At 41.7% G+C, this 22,864-nt stretch overlaps 1 protein-coding gene and 1 long non-coding RNA gene across 3 annotated transcripts; one reads left to right on the top strand and one right to left on the bottom strand.

The window, feature by feature from the left end:
- The first annotated feature begins 524 nt into the window (after positions 1-524).
- On the top strand, positions 525-11,068 carry tm6sf2b (transmembrane 6 superfamily member 2b). Of its 2 annotated transcripts, XM_086047576.1 has the most exons (11): positions 525-598; positions 729-875; positions 4,286-4,389; positions 7,749-7,846; positions 7,971-8,074; positions 8,343-8,425; positions 8,523-8,647; positions 8,745-8,846; positions 9,070-9,162; positions 10,599-10,718; positions 10,795-11,068. In XM_086047576.1, the coding sequence occupies exons 2-11, from the start codon at positions 796-798 to the stop codon at positions 11,029-11,031; spliced, it is 1,146 nt and encodes a 381-aa protein (XP_085903702.1). In that variant the 5' UTR covers positions 525-598; positions 729-795; the 3' UTR covers positions 11,032-11,068. The 2 variants fall into 2 exon arrangements, with proteins under 2 accessions (XP_085903702.1, XP_085903701.1); XM_086047575.1 differs by lacking the exon at positions 525-598 and having other exon boundaries at positions 605-875.
- LOC147139062 (uncharacterized) lies at positions 7,994-22,513 on the bottom strand. Its single transcript, XR_015089008.1, has 3 exons — positions 22,068-22,513; positions 19,846-19,926; positions 7,994-8,116 (listed from the first exon to the last, which is right to left on the bottom strand). It is a non-coding gene; the product is annotated as an uncharacterized LOC147139062 (long non-coding RNA).
- Between the last annotated feature and the right edge of the window lie 351 nt (positions 22,514-22,864).

Genomic DNA, 22,864 nt, shown 5'->3' with positions numbered 1-22,864 from the left:
GCCTTATACTGCCCCCAGGTGGCCAAGGTGAGCAGCATCACATTGGCTATTTAATTGAGGTAAATTGTGACAAAAATATTTGAATTATTTTTAATTCTAGTAAATGATGTAATTATTCTAGGTTTTTATCAATTAAAATAGTGCTATTTTTCTCATTTAGAGAAACAGGTTACAATATTTTTTTAGAAGGACTGTTTGTAAGACATTAATGGTGTTTTCATTCATTTCAATGGGGAAAGATGATTTGAAATACTTGTACAGTATATCGAGGCACGGCTGTTCTAAAATTTCAGTAAATTTCCTGTTTAATGGTTCTCATTTTCCCTCTTTACTCTTCGGCGGTGATCAAAAAAAAAGCCAAAGAAAAATGTAATTACTTTGAGAGTGATTCCAATTTTGGTTGACCGTTCCACTGTTAGGAACTACAGTATATAGTCTGCTTTTTTGCTGAAACGACTTATGCAAATCTATGGCCTGATCAAAATTGCACGAGTTTTGTCCCCCAAAGCCTCTTTGTCTTCTTTTTTTTTTTTTTTTCCCCCTGTAAAGGCCAAGCCAGCCTGAAGTTTCATTAATCCTCGCCGAAAGCAGCCACGTGGTAAGAGCCTACGCGGCTTTAACTCGTTAGAATATTCTCTATTGTTTTTGTTCTATAAATACAGTCCACACCAATGAATCTGCACTGTTGTCAAATTGGTCAACTCTTGTTTTTCTATCGACCTGCGCAGTTAACTTCCACACGGCTGCAGGTTCCGCCTGAGAGTCAAAGCCGAGCGGCTTTTTGAACCCGAAGCAATGGAGACGTTTGTCTTTTTGTTTTCTTTTTCCGCCCTCGGCATTCTGTACTGCATGAACGCCGTTCCTGCGCTCCAAGAGTAAGTGGTGACTTTTTATTGATTTTCTGCCTGTGATTGGCACAGGGTTGTTGTTGTTTTGTTTTTGTTTTTTTTCATTGTTGAACGATCACCGCCAAAGGTTACTGTGATGGAATTTTCTTGCCAATAGTTTACAGTTGGAATCGTCACAGTCCACAAGAAGTGGTAAAATTAGGATTCCAATTTTTCAAAATTTGGTGTTCAAACCGTCATCATGACTGCAACGGGATAACTCATTAGTGTGTTTTGTGTGTGCGTGTATGTAAAGGGTAAATAACAATGACAACCACACTATAAAAACAGTTGGTTTAAAAATAACACAATTTTGGGTCAAAAATGGCCCGATCCACAACTTGGGTCAATTTGACCCAACTTTCTTGGTGGTTTTTGCAGAAATCAACCCCCGCTAACCCCCCCCCCCCAAAATGGGCAATTTTGAATAAAACAACACCCCAAAAATGGGATGTTTTGTACAAAACAATGCAAGAAAGTGGGTCAAATTGACCCAATTTGTTGTATCGGTCCATTTTTGACCCCAAATGTAGTTATTTTTAACCCAACTGTTTTTAGAGTGCAGAATTGTGACACAGAAAAGCGCCTGGTTGCTCAGTACAATACCATAGCAACAATCCCATAACTACACCCACAAATACATTTTTCGTGCTCAGATGTGAATTTCACCTGGGTTGGTTTTAATAGACTGAACCTATATGCGGTAAATAAACTCTACTACCCTAACCCAAGTCAAAACCTTTAGTAGAGGTTTTATGAGGACAGCAACGGCTTCACTGACTTTCATTTTCCTCTGGGAGAATTTTTTTTTTGTGGAAGCCCATTGTTGGAACTGGATTGTGTTGGGCTTTGTCAATTCCACAGTATTAAAAGAAGGGAGAGTACTACTTTGTGAACTACTTTGTCCTCCACTAGAGGACACTTTGAGATCAAAACTGGATCTCTCTGTGCTCTGGAAGCTTTACAGCAGGTGTGCAAGGGCAAACCTTTGTGCTCAAGGACCACATTTGATTTTTCAAGCAGACAGATGGGCCGGGTTGCAAAATGTCAAATGTAAAGAAGTTATTTGAATTGCATTTTTTTTCCAGTTTAAAATTTCCCATTATAATACATTTCATTTAAATCATGACTGATGCACACTCAGTATGCATTTTTTTTTTTTTTTTCATGAAAATGGGGAGAAAAATCCAACAGCCCCCCAAATATGAGAAAATATCTGTGGGTGCTGAAACATGATTATGTGTGGGTTCACTGTAAATACATTTCAACCTACATTTATTTCCCCCAAAATTTGCAAACAAATATTACAGGATTCCTATGTGGGCAAAGTATGGCCCGGGGGCCACAAACAGCCCGCTCTGGCCTTAAAGTGAAAGTCATCCCAAGAATATGTTCTATGCAAGCCCACTAGTTGAAACAAGGCATTCTGATAAATACTGCTTTTTTGGAATAAGAGTTAATCCACCCGTTTTTAGCTAACTCCGGGGGCGGCCATTTTGTCACTCCTGTCGACACAACAACCAATCACGGCTGACCTTTTTTCTCAAGCTGAGCCGTGATTAGTCGTTACCTGAACAGTTGTGATGTCATTTTCAGTCGACAGAATTGACAAAATGGCCGCCCCCTGCGATGGCTAAATTTTGCTGTTTAACTCATAGTCCACAAACGCAACATTAATAAAAATGTCGTGTTTCAAGTAGTGGGCCCGCTGGGAACATATTGTTGAAAAAAAAAAATGTTATCCTGTAATAGTTGAGCCCTGTTAGTTCAGGTTTTATCCAGACAGACGTGTGGTAATTATTATTTGACAGCTAGCTTAGACTTTGCAGTGGTAGTATCATACACGTCATTCATTTATGGCCGTCACACTGCACCAACACCTTGTACAATTTACACTATCAACGTCAACTTTCTCAAAACTAGAATCTGTTCTTGACAAGCCAGGCGACGGAAGGCGCGTTCCTACCAAAAGTTAAGAAAAAAAACCGAGCAGGGTTTATGCTCAAAGTGAGGCGAGAGTCTATCAGGAGGCTTGTTCGGGAGCTTAGCATCAACCAAAGCGCGATTCCAGCAGATGCTTCAGCGAGTGATGGAGTTTTCCCCATGGCGACTTCAAGTTGGTTCAAAAGGCTTTCAAACACAAAATATGTGCCCACTCTATGCAATTTGTCCATTAAAGTTTCTCTCCCCTGCCGTATTTGTAATGTTGTACCGGAAGCCAGTCTAGGCACTGATGCAGTTAGCCACTGCTCGCTCGGCTTCCCCTCCCAACCCCTCAGTTGATTGATTAGGCCCTTTATAAATCTAAAGTGCGCTTTAACAAGCAAGCACGCACGGCCGTACCGTACCGTAGCAGCGTGTAGCAGGCGGCCATCAAAGGATGAACGCTGGCGAATTTAACGAGGTAGAGACGCCGCCGCGGAGGATGCGAGAGCGCGACAAGGGTCAGCTCTTGGAATCGGATGCTTGTACGATTGATAGAGTGCTTATATAATGGTAAAAGTTAGACTTTTCCCTTGAACTCGTTCCCGTTCGTACGCAACATTCCAGCGCTCATTATATGCCTATTTCTGCTTTAGGCACATTGTACTGAGCAGCCAGAATGGAGTCAGGTATTCTGCTTTCCTACAGTGCAATAAGGCACATTTTATCACAGAAAACAAAGAAAAAGCAAAACTGACTTGGAGTTAATTCTTTAGATGCGCACTGAGCTGGACAGAGGCTAAACCGGCCGAATAGCAAAAATCTATGTCTAATTGATGCCCATTATAAATGCATTGGGGGCGTGGCAAAACCCCCATTTTGCACGTTGGAGGTTTTTCAAGAATTTGGGGTGTTTAAAAAAAATAAAAAAATAAAAAATAAAATAACATTTATAATAGGCATCAATTATACGCAGATTTTCACTGTGTACGGGCGGGCCCGGTCCCGATCCGGTGCGAATAGCGGGGTCCCACTGTCTGCTAGGGCTGCGCAATTCATCGAAATTTAATCACAATTACGATTATTACACTCCACAATTACAAAATGGTCATAATTGTAAAAAAAAAAAAAAAACGATTATAAATATGCATTTATATCTGACGCACTGTGATTGTTTACACGCGAGGAAATCATATTTGAATTTATACATTTGCACCTTTTTTTATTTTATAATAACGCATTTTTATACAATTTTATTTGGAGCTTACATAATGACACTTTTCCAAAGAAATGTATTCGTCTTTATATTTTTGACGTTTAAAAATGTTCCTGTTTTGTACCGACAAATAAATGATCGTTTGAATAATCGTGATTTCAATTATTACCAAAATAATCGTGATTAGTATGTTTTCCCCCCATAATCGAGCAGCCCTGCTGTCTGCAATTATAATGCTTAAATCTTTGTGTTTCGACAGACCATATGTGATCCTGGTGATTGGCATTGCCGTACTGGTTGTGGTCTTCATTTTCTACCTCCTCATCACTCGTGGCAACCCACCCAATGACGCCCTGTTTTTTGGTAATTACTGTCGATGATTTCTCCTACATGATTTCTTGCTGCGCTTGCAAATGTGTTTGACTGCAGAAGTTAATTACATCCTTCGCAGTGAGTTTGGGACAAGCTCCGACGCCTGCAGAAAAAAAAAAAAAAAAAAAAAAAGGATTTACAACTTGCGCAACTTTGTGTGAAAACAACTAATTGCATTCTGTGTGATTTCACCTGATACGCTGAAAGCTGCTTACGCTCGTCTGGCTCCGGCAGCTTAGCGTGACTGTTCTGTGACACGGCTGACCCAAACTCTCAGAGAATCCACAACCTATACACAATGATGATGATGATGATGATGATGATGATGACGATGATGCCAGTCCATGGCAGGTTGAAAATACGTCAACATCTATTCACAGTCACACCCAAGGACAATTTAGAGGAGGGGTGGGCATATGCCTAAGGGCCAAATTTGATTTTTTTTTTTAAATGGACGGACGGACCAGATCATTTCTAGGGTAGATTTAAAAAAAAAAAAAAAAAAAGTTAAAATGTGATTGTTTTTCAGTCGTAAAATAATAATCAATTGCCAACATTCGATATTTGTTTTTTGAAAAATATATCATCAATTAATTCATTATCTAATCAAATCAAAAATGTTCAAAATTTGAAAACATTTGAAAATAAACCACCCCCAATTGCACTGTAGGATTAATCATCCCAGGGCTGTTTGATGGTCTTTAAATCAGTGTTATCAAGTTCTTCCATACCCAGTTCCTCTAATTGTGCCTTTAATGAGCACCGTATATCTTTCTGGAAATAGACAAGGGCGAAAAGTAATGTTTGTGTTGTGGTCGACGGAGTTTTCCCAACAATCGAGGCAAAGCCGAGGCAGGTTCTCTGTAGCGATAGGGATCCATTAATCCCCACATCGTAGTTGTCTGATTGCCAGAGATAAACTGGTTTGCCGCAAGGATTACGGGGATGGTTGTACGCCCTAACAATGATATGCGTGTTTTTGTCTTGCAATCTTGACGTGTGTGTGCCCCGAGGAGGATGTGCTGCAGCGGTTTCGCTGTGTGGTATCGAAACTCTGCAGGGCCACGGCATAATACCTCAGACAGAATCGCTCATGGATATTCTGTCACGGCTTTACGCATATACGAGAAGGCCTTATTCGATTCATAGATCCTTTATAAAAAGGCGCTATTGTTTGCAAAGTAATTCAGTGGTTCACCTTATCCACATTCAATGGTAGAGCTCTTTCAAAAATACTCGCAAGGTTTTGCACCCAACACCTCATAATGACAATGTGAAAACCGTGTTTTATTTCTAAATGTAAAAAAAAATATTCAATGAAAAAAAAAAAACTATTCGATTAAAAAAAAAAAAAAAAATACTACCTCCTCGCTAGTCGGCCTCTCTCTGCATGACTTGTGCTCACTCATGGCAGACAACGAGGCACTCTAAAACGGCCATGCTAGCAGACTATCCAAAGGCAAAATGCATTTTTGGAGTGTAGGCATAGCTAGCTAGCTAACTATAACTTCTTTTTGGGGTATGAAAAACATTTTTTTTTTTTACTTTATCTTTGATCGTTTTTTATTATTGATACGTTTGTAAAAAAAAAAGTTGTGTACATTTTTAAGGAAAAACTGAATTTCTTCAATTAGGAATAAGGCTGTAACTCGAGGTGCAACAATGAATATATTGACAACGAACTGATTATGAAATTCATCAACAACTCAAAAAAAATGTCATTTATAGACATTTAACTTAAAATTGTGCAAATCCTCTGAATTTTCAGCCTTTAAAAAGTAAATATTCTTGTGCTCTTTAGTGAAATCACACGTTAAACCGCTCAATGATTTGGCCAAGAGGAAGCATACATTTGTAAAATAAAATTGGGCCTAAAACGGAACCTTGCGGTACACCACAGGCAAGGGCAGAAGTGGCTGAGCAGTGGTTGCCCATGGTGACCGAAGACGTGAAGTAGAGTATAAGGAAGATGGTGCAGTATCTGTGATCCCCAGCCAGTGTTTAAGACGACCAATTAAAATAGTATGGCAAATACTTTCCGGAAGCATTGTACATAATGTGCAGCACATGACCTGATGAGACCATAATATCCACGGTAACGCATCATTATCCAGCAACACTCTAGGTTCTGTATTCACACTTTTTGAGGACAGTGCTTATTAATATTTCATCAATTGCCAGTCGTTCCTGATTTGTCCCTCGCTCTTTCACGAGTAGCGGCGCACACTTTTTTGTGTAACACGTAAAGTGGGGAAAGTGCAACCCATTTGTCACGTTGTGGCATGTTGGGAAATTGCTTTCACGTACGGGGAGGCATTACGCTTATTCTAGGCCAGGGGATGAAAACGACGGTTTGCTCTTATTCTGGAATAAAAGAGGATCTAATGGCCTTTCTTTCAACTCACTCCAAAAGAGACTAAAGAAGAAATGTGGCCGAGGCAAGCGCTTTTAGAATGTTTTGTTTACCGCGTTCAGGATGCAAACACGCCTTCGACCACGTCTCAACACTCAAGGCTTAATGATAAAGAACACCTTTGTATAACGCAATCATTAGCCTCTCATAGATAAAAACTAGCTGCAAGCATTGCACCCCTCACAAAACTGACGTTTCATTTTGATCCGTCAACATAAAAATGAAACGCCTTTAAAGTGGGAAGTCAAGTGAAAATATTTCTTTATATATTATGTTCTGTGCTCTCCCACTAGGCTAAAGCAAACGCAGTGTTGTGATTGATATTGCTTTTGTGGAATATGATTTAATTAAGTAGTAGTCCATCAGTTTGTTGCCATCTCAGGGGGCGGCCATTTTGCCTTTTCCTTGAAAATGACATCACAGTGCCCGAGTCATTTTCAGTCGACAGCCAGTAGAAAGAACTTTTATGACTTGATTTCCCTTTACAGTCATAAAGTTTGTATGACTGGAGTGTATATGTTTATTAAGAGTTAGATATTAGGGATGTCACAATATATGCAATATTGTGATATTAAAATTGCCACGATATATCGTTGTCGTCATGTCACCATATTAATAGCAGCAAATCTGTTTGAAAGCCCAAGTTGTTTCCATTTGTGCAGTTTTTTTTAATGTGAGCTCTTTTTTAAAAATTTTTTTTTACAATATCGTGAGCTTCTATACGGCACCGTGAGCTTTTTGTATATCGCCAACTCCCCCACAATATCGTGATAATTATCGCGTCGTGAGGTTGGTATCGTGATATTATCGTATCGTGACATCCCTATTAGATATTGTTAATATTGTTTCCCATTCTCATGTGTTTCAGAGGCAAAATGCGGCGTATACTTCAGATGGGCCATGTTCTTACCTTTCCCGCCTTTGTGTCCTTTTGCAGTTTTTGCAGAATTTTCCTTCACGTGCATTATTGACCTGACCAGCGCCTTGGAATACGATGGCATCATCTCCGGCTTTATGGAGTTTTATCGTAAGACTGTAGGTTTCCCTAGCCTTTGAAAACTAAAAAAAAAAAAAAAAAAAAAAAACAACAACAAAAAAAAAAAAACACCAATATATGAACAATGAATGCAGTGTAAATGTGCGTATGTGTGTTTTTCAGGGGGAGCCTTACCTGGGCACGGCCTACGGCATCATGATGTGTTACTGGGACGGAATAGCTCATTTTATCATGTACCTTGTCATGATAGGCAAGATCATGGACAGGTGGGTGCCACTTGGGGGTGGAAATGCCGCAACGCTTCACATCTGTTGAAAACATACATTGTGTATACATTTTGGCCGCACTGTCTCACAGTTTTAAGGTTCAGGATTTGACCTTGGAACTCACTTGACTTTAATTCCTATGAGAAAATTATTTTCAAACGGCACAAAAAAAAAAAAAAGATTGAAGGCTTCTCTTTTACAGTCTATAGTTAATGTCTCATTGTCATGGAGTTCCTGCGAGTGGCGTCACATTTGTGTGTGCTCTCAGAAAAGGGTACCGCACGCTGGGCCTGTTCTGGGCCGGCTCCCTGTGCGCCAACATGAGCGTGTTCATCACCGGCATTGCGGCAGGTGAGCCTCAGCCCGCGCCGCCTTAATGACATGACTTTGGTCAGGCTCGACATCCCCGCCGTCAGGTAGCATCAGCGTCTTTGTTACCTGCCGGCAGGGAAATACGGCGCCGAGATCCGTCCGGCCTTCTGGCTCAACTTCCTCTTCCTGGCGTTGCCTGCGTGGGGAGCAGTCACGCTGTTCGCTCGGCCCAAGGACAGGCCGCTGATTGGTGGATATCACGTGAGTGAGGCGAAGCGATGGCTGCCGAGAGGTGTCACCCGTTTGTGATGCTACGCGCCCGCGGTGTCCTCCCACCCCCCCCCACCCCCGCCCGCAGGCTCAGCACGCTCAGAGCATGAAGCTCATCTGGCGTCCGCTGGACCTGATGCTAGCGCTTCTCCTGCTCGCCGCCATGGCATTCACGGTCCTCCGAGGCCTGGTGAGAGGAGGCAAAAAGTACTTACGCTCGACTTAAATACGAGTACGGATACTTGGACCCCGGTAAACGAAGTATTGACTTAACTCCTGTTCGTAAGTAAAAGTAAAATGTACATAGTCGGAAATTTACGATCAGTTGCCAAGATTTAGCTCTCACTTTCGAAAAGGCTGGCGAGCCCTGGTATACATTGTTTTTTTTTGTTGGTGTCGTCTTCGCAATACAGGTGGCGCTGGAGTCCCCACTAGGAGCGTGTTCCTTCTACGTGAAACATTATGAGCCCTACTTGCAAGATCCGGTGGGCTACCCCAGAGTGATGGTGAGTATTGATTAGCTAACTTACGTGACTAAACTAGAGCGGGAACTTTACTAGCCTCAACACAGGAGGCTAGTAAATAATTTTCAGTCCATCAGCCTTTCCGTGTGGAATTTCCATATTCCCTTTGGACAGCAAACCTGTTAGAATTCCATTTTGCATCTCCTGTGTCAAGACACCCTTGCTTTTTTCAGTGTTTAGGGTCTGATGTCTGCTGCAATTAGAAAAAAAAAAAAAAAAAAAAACAACAAAAAAAGGCAGTGAACTCAACTGACTTCACAGTAAGCAACAGTTTAGCAAATACTGTAGTATACAATTCTTTAAAAAAAAAGAAGACACTTCTAACTGTTCCATTGCAGAAGTTTACTATCAAACTACATTTTTGGGGGTGGTTGAGCCAATCTGTTTTTTGTGGAAAACGCTTAATGACGGTATAGCCCCGCCTATTCAAGAATTTTGGGTGGTTAAAAAAAAACAAAAAAAAAAAACATGTACTATAAAGGGGGTCAATTATAAACGTATTTTCGCTTTTTGCGGGATGGCCAGGCCCTGTCCCCCGCGAATAATGGGACTCCACTGTGTTCTTCTTTATCCTCTCTGAAAACAACTAATATAACTGCAGTTTAACGAGGACCGTCTCAATTATACTGCCCCCAGATGGCCAAGGCGCGTAACACCACGAGGAGCAGCACAATACCCACTGAAGTGAAGCAAAAACCCTTCTCATTTGATTTAATTATGTCACCACGATGTTTTAATAAAGAGCATTATTAGAGTGATATTTTTCCTATAAAAAACTTGAGGACGCTGTAACGGATGAGTGCAATTAATCTCTTTTGTTCCTCCTGCGTCGTCAACACACATTAGAGCACAATTGTATACACCCCATAATGTACTTCTTAAAACACAAGCGCCCTTATCGATTTTCTGCTCCACTGATTAAAGAGTCTGTTTTATCGTTACAGATTACAATGCATGCATCTGTGTATGCGCTGCATCTTTGCTTTGTTTCGCACAGATAAGCCTTTATTTACGCGATCCCCTCCCCTTTTGATTTCCTCCCGGTGACCCGTTGTGCTCGTGGATCGTGTGTGTGCGCATGTGTCAAAAGGTTATCCAAATAGCTTGTCCGCACACAATTGCAAGTCATTGATCAGATGCTGCACGCGCATGCTGAGTGAGAGCTTGATAAGACAATCCCTCACGCAAAACCCGCCCCACCCCCCTCCACCCCCGCCTCCCCGTCAGCGGGGCAAGGTAAGAAGTGTGTGCGGCATATGAAAACACGTACAGTACGTGCCGCTCGAAAGGAGTCAAACACAAGCCATTCCGTGACAAAGTACACATAAAAAATAATTATGCGCATATTTACTCAAATGGTCCCCCGGCCGCAGTTTGGACACCCCTGGCTTGCCAGTAATCCTGTTTGTTTTTAATAGATGCTGCACATGTTCTTCTACGGACTACCGCTGCTGGCAGCGTTTGTTTACGGTCTTCTCAAGCCAGGCTGCACGTGGATGCCTGACTGGACTGTGTTCTTTTCAGGAGCAATGATCCAGGTACTACCCCAAGCTCAATTAGGTCACACTGATGAGGTGAACTCAACTGCACCTGCTTTTTTTTTTTTTTTTACAGTGCCAGTGGGCTCACATTGGGGGGTCCCTCCACCCTCACACAAAACCCTCATTTCGCATCCAGAGCAGTGTATTTTGGCCTGTGCTGGCGGCCAATTTGCTCTACGCCATCACTCCCCTCCTGTTGGTTTTGCGTGTGCGCAGTAACCCCTATTTTTTCCTGAGGGTCGCCCCGTTCCCTGGACAAACGGGCCTACCAAACAGCGAGGAGAAAGATACCAAGTACAAAAACAAATAGTTCAAATGTGAATGCCCAAATAAATTATTTACCTCCATCTGGAATGTCTTGGCTGTAGTAAAGACTTAGTGTCAGTATTCACAGAATGTCTACGTCAGCAACTAGCGAGTTAGCTGGCTAGCTCCTTTATCTAGCTAGCTACTGTAACCCACCAATTCACTAGCTGGCGAACTTGGTAGCCAGGTAGGTAAGTATCAACTAGACAGCTACGCAACTCCCATTGGTCTCTGTCCCAAAAGAAGCCAATGTCCCCATATATATATATTTTTTTTTGAGATAGAAAGCTCATTAACCTTCTAGCTAGCTGGCCGGCTAATACACCAACTCTAGCGAGCTAGCTACAGTAACTACATATAGATCCTTTGTCACTATCCAACAAAAAACCTTCTACAAAAGTATTTTTTACCTTTATGTAAAACACAGAAACATTTTGATTTATTTATATTTTTAATACATTTTTAAAAAATAGTTTTTTTTTGTTGGACAGCGTTGACTTGCAAATTCCTTTTTTCCTTTTCATTACAATACCAGCAGCCAATGTCTGGGTACAAAACAGGCCATTTCTCCCCCCTACTGTGCCTCACTGCCTTGTGTCTCATCCAGTGTGTGTGCACATTTCATTCTTTCCTCTACATTTACTCTTTTCTCCACACTCTTTATGTGGGCGGCTTGCTTAATGATTTCATCATCGGCTTTTGAAAAATGCATCAAACGAGCGACAGTGGATCTCTGGATGACTTTGTGTGCGCAAACAAATACGCTCAATTGACCAGCAAGCGGAGGGGAAAATGTTGCAATTGTGTGTTGGAGTGTTTCACACTGTGAGCACTGCTGATTGTCGGGTATGAAAGGCTAAAAATAAATAAATAAATTAAAAAAAAAAAAAAAAAAAAAAAGGAGATTATGACCACAACCTGAAATGAGATTGACAAAGCTTGTCACAAGGATGATGCTGTGCCTCAAGTTCACACTCCTTAAGCGCAATAAAAGAAACTCCGGTTGACTAAGACCTTTCAAAAGACATCCATCCTAGACTTTCACATTAGTATTACAACATGGAACAGGTGGTGGTGCATGATTGCTGGAAGGCAGCTCATTTGTTGGATGCAGATAGGGAACATGGCAAGGCTGATAAGGAAGAAGGACGGAAACCAAAATAAACAATTTACACAGCCCAAACTTGCCACACTGCCTTACTCTTATAACTGCATAAAAGCCTTACCACTTAGCCTAACCCTAACTACTGTTTCCCCTTCTTTATTAGGTTTGTATTAGTGCTATCAAGCGATTACATTTTTTTAACTAATTAATCGCAAGATGTTGCATAATTGATCGCGATTAATCGCATTTTTCGACTACAATTTTTTACGAAGCTTGGAACCAATATTTACTTGAGTAAAGTCTTCGGAGTTAATGTGGAACAAAAGTAAAAAGTATATTTCGATTCAAAGACCGTTCTAATTGTTTCCTCAAATGAGCCGTCGAGCAATTTTTTAAAGTTAAAATACGTAAAAGTATTTGCGACAGTGACTCTCATCTGAGTTTGGCTGCAAAGTGAACAGATGTCAGCTGCCACAGGAAGTAAATAAAACGGAGTTAACTGAGTTAATTTTTTTTTTTGTGCGTTATAAAATTTAAATGAATCTCCATAGTTAATGCTTTAACTTTGACAGCCCTAATTTATATATAAGTCATCATTTGATCATTATTATCATTTCAAATGCTCTCACTGATCGAGACATTTACCGTATTCTCGTCTTTCACTTTAGTCTACTCCAGTGGCTTAAATATCTTTTTTTTTGCCCTATTTGCATCACGCAGAACAACATGATGACATCCTAATCATGCACACAAACATGAAAACTAGCCAAGTAATTGCAGAACTCCCCAGCTCAGGAGTTAAGTGCCACACAGTCCCATCCTGCATTAACAAGTCCGCTAAGTGGACGCCTGCGCTACGATGCCGCGTTTCAACCACAGGGAAGACCACCGGACTACCTTAATGATGCAACACGCCTGTTTATCGACTGTGATGTGCATGTCAAGTAGTTGTTGTTAGTTAACTCGGCTCCCCTAAGGGCCTCGCTTTCTATTCAGCTGCTAATGGGCGCATAAACATCGCAGACCTCCAGCAGCGAAGCGCCGCAGCGGACGTTCCGACAGCCCGCTTAGCCCCAGAATGTTGCCGTTATGATGATTCTGACCTGGAGTCAACTGATGCATCAATTTACATCCGAGGCTTATCTCCCCCGCCATCCATCATAAAGAAAAAACACCAATGTGAAAGCGCTCATCTCCAGGGAGCGTCTAGTATTGATATGCATTTTTATACACAACGGTACTTAAATGTGATATGTATCTCGGGCCATGATTGATTGGAGATGACTTATTCCAAATCTATTGGAGGAAACTATGTCGTGATTATTCTCATAAGAAGTGAGTTTTTTTTTTTTTTTTATGCATGTGTGTTGATGGAATCAGCATTATAACACACAGTGATGGACTACTTGCTTCTTTAAAAAAAAAAAAAAATTGCAGCCAACTGTCGTCATGGATAATGACTGCAAGGCAGTGGATCGATATATATATCATGAGTGTTCTATCGGGGGAAAGATGAGGGTCAAGTCTGTGTACTGTTCTGCGATGGGGACGTTTGGATTTAGATCAGGATGCGTTTATTCCGCCCCGAGTGGGCCGCAGTCCCATCTGTGTGCTTTTTTATCCTCAGGTTCTTTCATTTTCATTCCCACAGAGGGTTCCTTGGCGCCGCCCGCCGCCCTCAGGATAGTTAGATCAAACAACTGCGAAATATGGGACGCAGGGACACAGGTCCCCCCCCCCCCCCCCCACACCTGCCACTGTAAAAGTTGTAGTTTGTGTAGTTTCCTCTGCTCAAAAGTCTCCATGTCTTTACACCAACTTTTTACTGACTAAAAAAACCCTTTTATCTGGCAAGGAACCATATTTAGCTGAATAAGTGGGCGTTCAAAACTCTTCTTTGTGCTTCTTAAAGTTAATGTGTTTAGAAAAGGCTGTTCTATACTACAGTAAAAGAAAGCAGAAAATGAGCAGTGTTTTGACTTTGGTGTGGCGGAGAGGCTAAGCTAACCCCGCTGCTACAAACACACTAAACAGGCTGGTTGACAATAGAAGAAATCCTTCAAAATGGGCATTGTTTTGACGTTGGCAAGGGGCAGATGGGTGTGGCTTAAAGTGAGTGGGGAAAAGCTGGTCTATGATAAAAGGAATCCATCAATGCTATTAAAAAAAAAAAAAAAAAAAAAGGGGCATTGTTTGACTTTGGCGTTGGGGATGTTGTGGGGAGAGGGAGCGCCAACCCTGTTGGATGTTGCAGAAAGCAAGTAAGGGAAGCACTGGGCCACAGTAAAAAAAAAAAGATCCTTCCAAAATGGGCGATGGTTTGACTTTGGTGCAGCATGAGAGATGCGTCAACTTTGTAGAAAATCAATATACAGCAGACAGCGAACGGCGCCGAAAACTAACATGTATTAAGTATTTTATTTTAATCATTGTTTTTACTCTTTATGATTCAGGTGAGGCGCTGGCCAGCTACACCTTCGTTTTGGCATCTCTTTCCAACAGAGAGAGAAAAAAACTTTCGATCGATTGTCTGCACCTTCCCCAGTGTGTCCATTATTGCATGAAGGCGTGAGGTGGCCAGGAGGTCGGCTCAGCTGGAAGGTATATACGGAATGTCTTCGAGGGCGAGGGGGCGGCGCCGGGAGGGGGAGAAGCCAATACGAGACAATATTCTCCCTCCGTAATGGCCAACGTAAACAAGCATAAGAATTAATAGGCGTGCAGATGTGATTTTGTTACCGCTCATTAGGTTCTGTTCTTCTTAAAGTCAACCTAAACACATTTTTTTTCAAGAATATATCCCATGCAGGCCCACGAGTTGAAACACGGCATTCTGATTACTATGCACTCGTTTTTAGCCCTCTCTGGGGGCGGCCATTTTGTCTTCTGTCGACTGAAAATGACATCACAACTGCTCACAACGACCAATGATGGCTGACCTGTTTTCTGAATCTGATCTGTGATTGGTCGTTGTGAGCAGTTGTGATGTCATTTTCAGTCGACAGAAGACAAAATGGCCGCACAGCGAGATGGCTAAAAACTAAGTGGATTAACTTATTCGACAAACGCAATATTTATCAGAATGCCCTGTTTCAACTAGTGGGCTTGCATAGAACATATTCCTGAAAAAAAAATGTTTGCGTTGACTTCAGCAGCAAAATCCACCCGTTTTCAGCCATCTCACAGGGTGGCCATGTTGTCACTTCCGTCAACCAAAAATGACATCACAGTTGCACGAGGCTCAGATAACGACCAATCACGGCTCACCTGCTTTCTGAAGCTGAGCCCTGATTGGTCGTGAGCTGAGCCCTGAGCAATTGTGATGTCATTTTCAGTCGACAGAAAGTGACAAAATGGCCGCTCCCAGAGATAGCTAAAAACGGGTGGATTTTGCTGCTTAAATCATATTTCTATTAAATCAGAATGCCTTGTATCAACTAGTGGGCCTGCATAGAATATATTCTTGAAAAAAAAAAAAAAAGTTTGGGTTGACGTTCTTTAAGGAGACACTGCCTTATGGTTTCCATCAAATTGGGAGTTTTAAAAAGCTTTATCAACATATTATGGGAGATTTTGTTATAGTTCAGAGAAATGAAGTTTGAACATTTTTCACTCACCAAAACAACATCACACCAACATTTTATAGTACGGTGGTGGCTGCGGCATGCTTTGGGGTTGTTCTTCTTCAGCAGGAAATACAAACATTTCAAAAAATATTCCCTCCTGTGCATGTAGAAGCATATTTGTGCTCCCCTTCTGAGCCAGAATGGCAGCACCGGAGGGAAGCGTTAATGATTGGGTGCACACTAATCGGCCTTGGCTGACTATGGGGGAGAAAGTCCAAGATGCCTGACACGTTTTGCTCGCGCCAAATGTAATTGGCTGTATCCGGGTGTCATGCTTGGTTAGCATCGGGTACAATATTTGAACATGACTCATTTTCAGTGATGGCGACGGGCTGCTATAGCCCCATCAGAAATCTGTGTAGCCCCAGTTAAGCCACTTCGGCATTTAATTGACGCTGTGAGATTTGAATTATTTTCTCAGTCCCACTATGTATCGGTCAAGCCCCCCCTCTAGCTCCGGGAGAGAAAAGAAAATCCTGGCACTGTGCCTGCTCATTTTTCTAATTAACACAGACCTGCACAACTATTCATGAGGATGAAACGGCAAAGTAACAGACTAAAATATTGGCACTTATTAAAAATGAGCAGTAAGATTAAGAAATTAAGGCAGGACTCGACAACGTGATTACTATTTCCCTCACATACTACTCAAGTACATTGCTGGTCTGGTGATTGCACTACAAATGTCACATGCAGTGACATTTAACACAGTGTGTGTTTGCAATCGGGGCAAACAATTTCCTTTCAAAAGCAAGCGCACGTTTGTCAACAAGGTGGATTTTGTGAGCTATGAAATAAAACAAAAACAGGTCCACAAATTGTTTCTCTGAAATCCACTGCAAATACAAAAATCACTCAATGTATGGCATGTCCTGACATCAATATGCCATGTCATGTCATGTCATCTTCCAAACCGCTTATCCTATATAGGGTCGCGGGAAGTTGCTGGAGCCTATCCCAGCCGTCAATGGGCGAAGGCAGACTACACCCCGAACTGGTCGCCAGCCAGTCGCAGGGCACACATAGACACTGTCACTGAGCGGGAATCGATCCCACGCTGCCCGCACACAACTCAGGCGTGTGTACCACTACACTATCAGCGGACATCACATCAATATGCGAGAATTCTAAATCAAAGAAAAATCAAGCTTCTGCTTCTTCTTTGTTCCCCAACGCTGCGGTTGTGTCGGCTGAATACGCTGAAACCACAGCCCACTCACCTGTCAATCAAATACCACAAACTGGGAAAAAAAATGGATGCTACTTCCACTAGCATCACTCTTATGCTTACACATGACATTTTTGAGCCGTAAAAACATATCCGTCTTCGATGGTTTGAATATATCCGGGGCTTTTCAACAGTGAAACAATGCGGCACTCTATAGCAGTCATGCCGAGCTGAAGCCCTGCTCCAAATGCTGCCTGTACGGCTGACCAGTTTTCTGAATGTGAGCCGTGATTGGTTGTTGTGAGCAGTTGTGGTGTCATTTTCGGTCGACAGAAGACAAAATGGCCGCCCCCAGAGATGGCTAAAGACGAGTGTGGATTAACACAAACGTTTGTGTTGACTTCACTTCGAATAGAATAAAATAAATAATAATGATAATTCAGCTTCCTTGCTCTTCCGCCTTTCTCAGGGTGACGATGAGACACTCTAAAGTGGCCATTTGAAGGGAAAATTATTTTTCAGGGTGAGGGCACAGCTAGCTAGCTAGCTAACTGCAATTGTGGCAAAAGACGCTCAAGTTCTTATATAGTGGGGGAGGAGCTACGCATGCCAGCCCCCTCCCCCCGCCTAAAAAAAATAAAATAACAGGAAATGATGAAAAAATGTTTAATGCTACAGTATATATCTCCCCAATTCAGTACTACATAGTTCTCAGTCTGCAGGTTTTCAGCAATTGTCTTCAAATGTGTGCAATGGATTTGTAAACAAATCTCTGACTGCACTTAACAAGGTCTGTAAAAGAAAAGGTTATATTATTAAAATCCTAAAAAACATATATAAATAAATAAAGATACTTGCCTTTGCTATGCTAGGCCGCAGCAGCGTGTGAGCAGGCTGAGTCACAGAAACCCCGGGATGACTTTGGTGATCAAAGTTGTCGGCTTTTAATGATTTGTCTTGACTGCGCGAACTCGGATTCGCTGCCACTGAATTAGTCAGCAAAGTCCTTCTTGGTGCGCTATGCCATGCATAATTTAACGAGGCTGTCTGCACTTCATTGCTCAAGTACTTTGGATGAAAGCAGCAAAATCCACCCGGTGTTAGTGATCTCAGGGGGCGGCCATTTTGTCAGTGATTGGTTGTTACCTGAGCCCTGAGCAACTTTGATGTCATTTTCAGTCGACAGCAAATGGCAAAATGGCCGCCCCCTGAAATGGAGAAAAACAGGTGGATTTTACTGCTTCACTCATATTCCACAAAAACAATATCAAACAGAATGCCGTGTTTGGACTAGTGGGCCTGCATAGAACATACTATTGTAAATAAAAGTTTTGGGTTGACTTTCTATTTAGGTCATTTAAGATAACACAATTAGCGACCTAGCAGGCTAAAATTTGTGTCCATATGTTTCTTTCCGGCTCCTTCTCCATGTGAGCATACGAGCCTAAAAAGGACTGTTTCAAATTGTCCATCACACATACGAGTGAGGGCCAGAGTACAAAATGAGACTGAGGTGAACCTGGAGGCATTCACGCTCAGGTGCACAAGGGAAAGCACCGCTCACATCTTCGGACGTGAACAACGTTGCTCACGTTATGAGGCACTCAGGCGTGCAGCGTTGACCACACTTGCTGGAGGCTACAGCCATCAATGTGCAAAACTGTTTTCATTGTGAACCTCACAGTGCAAGCCTGATATATACATTATATATATATATATATATATATATATATATATATATATATATATATATATATATATATATATATATATACATATATATATACACACATATATATATATTTTTTTGGGGGGGGGGGTTGCATTTTTGCATTTTCCAACTGCACTGGATGTCGCTGCATCCATGTTATTATTGCTATAGAAAATGGATGGATGGCATTTGTAGGTTCAATCTTTTTAGGGCGTTTTTGCACGTCGTCTACTTCATCGAATAAATTGATTTTTTTGTTTTTTTACACACAGAAATAAAAAAATAACAGACAGTCTCACTAGGTCAGCCCTTCTGAAATAGTGGGTGCGATGCTTAGCGTTGTGGGGACGTGTAACCCCAATGGGTTTTTTTGCGCCATACTCAAAGTGATCCCTGACCCAAACGGAGGACGGTGTGAAATTTCCGTGAACGTCTCAGTGAGTTTTAAAGTGAAAAGCGCACGCAGTTGCAGCAATATCTTGCCTTCGCTTGGTTCCGCGTAAAAGTCAAAAGTGAATAACTGCGAAGATTACTGTTACCGCTCTGATGCGGCCATTTCGCTGGATCGCTGAAACGCCCGCGAAATTATCCGAGAAGAATAAAAGCCTCTGCATAAATATGTGAAAATTCAACTCGCTGATTGCATGTGATCTCACCATTACCGCAACCGAGCAAACAAACAGATGCCATATCAATACAACATTAGCTTGCGGGAAATAGCTTTTGAAATTGCCCCATCTCCCCGAATGATCCCTGCTGATGTGTTCTGTAATTGGCCCGGGAATGCTGCTGGTGACACATTTTATGCAAGCTGAGCAGTTGGTTGGCGGAGAGCGCTAATTGGCTAAATTGCCAACCATTCCCCAAGCGGTGGTGCAAGGACATTTGCTGTAGCAGACTTTAGCTTCTTTTGTGTCAAACGCTCGCTTTCACCGAGGTTGTCACGTTGTCCACCAGGCCTGTTCAACCGATCCCTGATTGGATCGGGAGGAAATAAAAGCGAGGTTAATGAAACTCGACGCATTTGTGTTTTGGAAGGGATGAGGTGAAAAAGTGCAAGAAGCACGCAACACTCAAGGCGAAAGGCAGCAAAGGTGCGATTTGGTTATTGGATCGACAAAGAACGTTCCAGAGTCGAAAACTACCCAGGACAATCTAAAAGTAACAACAAAAGCTTGAACCTTGTTGAAACGTGAATACAAACTTACCTTGTTGGCAGTTGGTGTGAGGATAATGGAGTGCATCTGGTCACGTTGACGAGCCACAATGTTAGCGCTTCCTTTTCTCACCTTACAAAAGAAACAACAACTGTGTACTGTACCAAAAATAACACGGCTGAGAAATGTGTATACACTACTCGCTCCAGTAAGAACAACAGCCATAGATATAAACAGGTCAATACGAAACGTTCCTTTGGAGCTAATGCTAATGCTAATGTGAATGCGCCACTACGTTTGAAGGGAAACTCTCCCATGCTAACGTGGCCGCCATATTGACACACATTTTAGCCTGCTCTAGTCTACTCTAAAATCTTTGTCTATGATTGAAATGTGGCCAGTTCTGGAACTAACAGACTTTGAAAGGTTCTCTATGTACAAAAGGCCATTTTGAGGGGACTGGACACTATTTTGTGTCCGTTGAATCCCGGGTCTGACGGTTCCATTCAATTCAGCTTCCATTGTTTTTGTGGTCTGCCTGGCTAAGTGAGAGGACGCCAAATCCTGTGTTTCTTTTTCTAATCTAGTTGAACTTTGACGGCATCATTAGCAGATAATGCAGGAGATCCCCATTGATTTGTAGACGCTGTCAGAGGAGTCTACTATTGACTGGAGAACAAGGTTACAAACAAGGAGGCGCTGAAATGATCTGCTCATTCACATCGCTTCATCTTTTTACTACCGCACTTGAGTGCTGATTTAATTAACAAATGAATTTACAATCTTCATAGCGCTGACTTGCGCCTGTCTGGCTTCCCTGCCGACAAAAAGACTTTGGCTGACAAATGGATTCTTTCTAGTAACAAGAATAAGCATCTGAGAATAATATGTGCAACTGCTTCCTACTAGTGAGCTAAAATTGGATTTTGTCCGTTAGAAGAAATAACGGCATATAGTGAACATGGCAAGGGTCTCAATTAATGAACGTTTACGCAACTAAGAAGCACGGCGTGAGTGACAATGAGTCACCGCATGGCTCAAGTTGACAGTCGGTGGCTTTTTTACATGGCACCCCTCATTAACTCCACGAGCTACGTCTTCTTTTCTCACAACCACGACACACTTTCTACACCCTACCGCAACAAATACTCACTTTTTACCATACATATACATACTCTAAGTGTCAGGTGACAAAACATGCCCAGCTCCCAACGTGTTGACATTTCTCACCCTAATAATCAACACGGCAAGATGAGATTCAACACCTACCAGTACTCTTTATCTACTCAACAATCTGAGCTATTTTGCTCATTTTATGTTGCTGCTAACTGCTAACAGTCTTAATTGGTGTACACGTTTAAAAATAATTTAACCACTGTAAAAACAACAACAAAACAGTCTGGTTTACCTTTGATAATTTGTGACTTCCGAGTCTGACTTAATCTCAACACCTCCTTTTGAGGCTGCCTGCTCTTTTGGAATAAGTGTCCAAAAAAGCAAAAGAAAAAGACATGCGGGGTTAATCCTTTGCATGTGAGCAGAACTGTGAATAGTAAAGCTGTTTTTAAGCGGCGATGAGAGGAATATGGGAGCAGATTTTTGAAAAAAATCTATATACAAAACTCATCTCATGCTGATGTAGTGAAGACCGCAGAGGTTGCAACCGTGGGCGTAAACTCGCAAAACAACCATTTGTCTAGTCCTTCCTCTCACCTTAAGACCCCGCTCCTCTTTCTGCGTCGCCATGGCAACCAGGGAACTGCCCCCCCCTCCCTACCGTAAGCTCTCTTTAGCCCGGAGCCACTTGCAACTGTAAGAAACTTGTTTGTATTATTTATATCTGGCTAGCTGTGAACATTTTTACCCAATCCAGCACATACAGGTCAAAAGTGGCCTGGGATTGATACAATACACCTGAAAAGAATTTGCAGCGCTTCACTCTTTCCACATTTCATGTTACAGCCTTATTTCGAATGCAATGTTTTCCAGAGCACATATTTTTGTGTATATTAAGAGTGGTTTATTTAAACCATCTACAAGTAGAGTTTTACATATTTTACAACCTGGCATAACGTTTACATTTCCAGATGCCGCTGTTTCCAGTGAAAGAAAAAACAACAACACAATTTTCGCATTTAGGAAACAATTTAAAATGTAAGGCTATATATACATGCCAAGGTTAGCCTGTTCGGCAAAATGTATTTATGTATGTAGTAGTGAATTATACTCATATCGTACTGAGCAGTAGGATAAAGTAAAATGACTGTACTCACCTGATGAGCGCAGATTGATATTTGTTGTCAAGCTTTTCGTCATTTCCCTGATAATCGTGATGAAGCTTTTGTCCACATGCTAACTATGTTAGCATCAGCTTGTCAAAGGTTTTTTTTTTTTTTTTTTGATTCATGGTTGGCTAATTCTTGCAACAAGTTCCTTAAATCCAAAACTAAGTAAAACCAGACGGACTTAATGGAGTTGTGGATGATAAAAATGTGCAGTTTGTCAGTAAGCAGGCATCTTCCAAGCTAGTCGTCAGCAATTATCCTTTTGACGATCAACATTAGCATTCACTAGGCAAAATTAGTTCATTAATTATCTTGTATTACGTTGCACTGCCTGCAGCAAGACCATTTTCCGACCTCAAAACACGTTTAGCTCGACTACAATCAAGTAAAATCACTCGCCCTGTGGACACAGAAAGGAGGAAATGCTCTTAACGTCGTGGCTGGAATTAATGTATGCAATTTAAGAGATTCAAGTCAACAGTTTTTGACACTGACGTAAATTTCGTGAGCCATTCTCCGTTGGGCTACATGCTTTTTTTTTGGTAGCATCTCTTAATTAAAACGATCTAGTCTATGTAATTGATTTGAATTGTATTGCTCATATTGAGAAGCCAAATCTTTTCTATCTCACTTTGTTTTTATTAATACAGACACTTTCCTGCGTGCGTTGGTTTACAAGATTGCAAACATTCTTATTTCAAGTGGCCTCGGGTTTCGAAAGTTAAGCGTGTTAAGAATGTTCGTGAGTGTAAACAACAACAACAAAAAAACACTGACAGAGCTAC

This window comes from Filicampus tigris, chromosome 12 (genome assembly GCF_054856515.1).
Source record: "Filicampus tigris isolate MCC_2025a chromosome 12, RoL_Ftig_1.0, whole genome shotgun sequence".
In the NCBI taxonomy this organism is placed as follows: Eukaryota; Metazoa; Chordata; class Actinopteri; order Syngnathiformes; family Syngnathidae; genus Filicampus; species Filicampus tigris.
The sequence above is the reverse complement of the archived record's forward strand: the minus strand, read 5'-3'. Positions and strand labels throughout refer to the sequence as shown.

Bases quoted from the DNA above. Each gene is read 5' to 3' on its own strand.
- tm6sf2b (XM_086047576.1), top strand. From the start codon at position 796: ATGGAGACGTTTGTCTTTTTGTTTTCTTTTTCCGCCCTCGGCATTCTG. The intron at 7,847-7,970 runs GTAGGTTTCCCT...TGTGTTTTTCAG, and splicing joins TGGAGTTTTATCGTAAGACT to GGGGAGCCTTACCTGGGCAC. The intron at 8,426-8,522 runs GTGAGCCTCAGC...ACCTGCCGGCAG, and splicing joins CATCACCGGCATTGCGGCAG to GGAAATACGGCGCCGAGATC.